Source organism: Montipora foliosa, chromosome 1 (genome assembly GCF_036669935.1).
Source record: "Montipora foliosa isolate CH-2021 chromosome 1, ASM3666993v2, whole genome shotgun sequence".
Lineage (NCBI taxonomy): Eukaryota > Metazoa > Cnidaria > Anthozoa > Scleractinia > Acroporidae > Montipora > Montipora foliosa.
The window spans coordinates 54,188,453-54,190,952 of NC_090869.1; the positions used below are offsets into that span (position 1 = coordinate 54,188,453).

General features: G+C 42.6%; 1 protein-coding gene across 1 annotated transcript in view; it reads right to left on the reverse strand.

The window, feature by feature from the left end:
* The window catches only part of LOC137979107 (uncharacterized), a 131,667-nt gene that overhangs the window by 28,537 nt on the left and 100,630 nt on the right, over window positions 1–2,500 (reverse strand). The window contains exon 22 of the mRNA XM_068826294.1: window positions 1,094–1,321. Within this exon, the coding sequence (XP_068682395.1) occupies window positions 1,094–1,321 (228 nt within the window). The remainder of the gene's footprint in view (window positions 1–1,093; window positions 1,322–2,500) is intronic.

Consider the following 2,500-nt stretch of genomic DNA (forward strand, 5'->3'; position numbering starts at 1 on the left):
TCCCCGCAAAGACGCAACTGAAGCTCCTTTCGCTGTGTTAGGAGAAACCCAGCAGGTCAAGCTGAGAATAGTCCTTTTTTCGTTGAGTCCACCAAGCGGGAAGCGAAAAATCCCCTCGCTCCAACGTTTCCCGTGTTCTTGCTCGCCCTGCTCAAAGAATTGAACGGAAGAGAGGCTGTTCATAGTCTACTGGCACGTTCATCCCTTGCAAGCAGCTGTGCGCTTCCCGAAGTCCCGAAAAGTAGTCTGGGGATAATTCCGATCACTCAGTGAAATTCTCTCGGTATCTCTCTGTATGTTTCATAAACGTCCACTTTATCATCTTCCAAAATAGTTGAGGTGGTTTACACCAGTTTCAACAATTTGGAGGTAATATCTTATAAGAAGGATTAACTCTACAACACTGCTTAACAAAACAGCAATGTTATGGCAGCAAATGAGACAGCAATAATTTTTTTTACAAGATACACTCGTTAATGTGACATAATAGGTGACCATGGCAACAAAGGAGCTATCTAAAAAAAGGAGCCATCTAAAAAAATGTGCCATTATTTGTTTAATTCCCCTTCTTTCTGAAAACGAACTCGGGTACCCCAAGTTTTGTTTTTGGAAAGTAACTAGCAGATTCAGCGCCACTTAAAAAAATTCAGTTGCGAAGGTGGCTTCCAAGTTTCGTTTGTGAAATATAAGCGTTTTAAGACAAATAATAGGGCATATTTAGATGGCTCCATGTTGCCATGGTGACCTATTATGTTACATCAATGAGTGTGTCTTGTTAGGTAATTATTGGTGTTTGATGCTTTACCATAACTTTGCTGTTACATGAAACAGTTTAATTCTTTCAAATTGTACAGTTTATTGAAACTGGTTCGAGCCTCCCCAAATTTTAAGAGTATAATAACAAATCGTAGTTTTGCAAAAGGCTTTTTGGACTCGAAGTGCTTTCGAAATATTTTAGAAAAGAGCGCCACAATAGAAAGAAGAGATGCCTTGGTAACCAACCACTTTCCCAGGTCTTATTTCCACCGAGACCTCGGCAAAGAAAAGCCCAGGGAAACGAGGTCGCCCGAACACAAGGTTGAAAGTTTCATACCATGTAGGTGATCGTGAGTGTAGTGGCGAACACAAACAGGCAGTTAATGTACTTGATAAACCTCAGCTTGCTGTCAGGTAATATAACGAAGTGGATAAACAGATCAGCAAAGTGCGTTTTGAAAGCAATCAGGGTGGCGACCAGTCGCTGACGGAACGTTGGTGTCGGCTCAGGCGGTTTTTCAATTTCAAGAGCTTCCATATCGAGGGAGTTGTCTTCCTTCTTTTCCTGCAGAAAAATAAAACCAGTTACCTACACCCTCCAGCTCGAATTGTATTTATTTCAAGCTCGGAAAAAAAACGCCCGAGACTGAATCGTGACAAATTTACGGTGGTTTTCATACTAACAAATTTGCAGAGGGCAGATTGATCCAGTGGTTACAACGATAGATTTGCATGTGGATACTCCTGGTTAGAGGTATCTGTATTATGTTTCACAGTTCCAGTTCCAATCAACGGTTGTTTTTTTCACTGCCATCAATAAGGAGTGTAAGAAAAGACGACGGCGACAATATGAACAATAATTGATTAAAGGAGAAAAAATAATCGTCCTGGACGTGACGCAGGCCAACTTTGCGTACATAACAACGACGTGAAATCACCAAATTTGAGGTTTTGACGAAAATATTAGGCAGCTTAAGCAAGCGCGTTCTTGAGACGCAGACGGCAACCGGAAGATAACATTTTGCGTACCAGGGTAGTGATGTCTCCTGGATTTTCATACTAATCATTTCCAATGGAGAAAAGAAAAGATACTTAGCAACGTAAATGTGGTTGTGTGAGGACAAGTTAAAAGGGAAAACAGTTCACTTCCGGTTGCTGTCTGTGTCTCAAAAACGCGCGTACTTAAGGACGTTCGCGCTAATTGTTTGTGCGCAACGTAACTGCGCAGGTAACGCGACTGTAATATGTCACGCATTACTTCGAGCATTAGTGAAGTTGAGGTTTGAAAACGACAATGACAATGACAATCTGCGAGCCAGCGAGCCATGCGAGTCATGCGAATTTCGCATTTAAGTCTAAGCACACATTTCAAATAGCGCTGATAAACAGTTTTTAAGTCTAAGCACCCATTTTAAAACGGTTAGCTTTCAATAACTGTGTGACTCGCAGTCATGGCTCGCATGGCTCGCAGCCATGACTCGCATGGCTCGCTTCTTGGTTCGCTTGGCTCGCAGCCATGGCTCGCACGGCTCGCATGGCTCGCACGTTTGGCTCGCTGGCTCGCTGGCTCGCTCATTGGCAAAACTCTTTAAAAACCTTTGCAGAAACCGTGGACGATAAGTCTTGCACAGCGTTGGATAAGAGAAGATCGTGATCAGTCAAAGTTGATTAAAAATATTTAGGAAAATCAAGTAGACTACTGCACGACTGATGTTCGCGTTGTTTTATCAGTCGTGCACTCGTC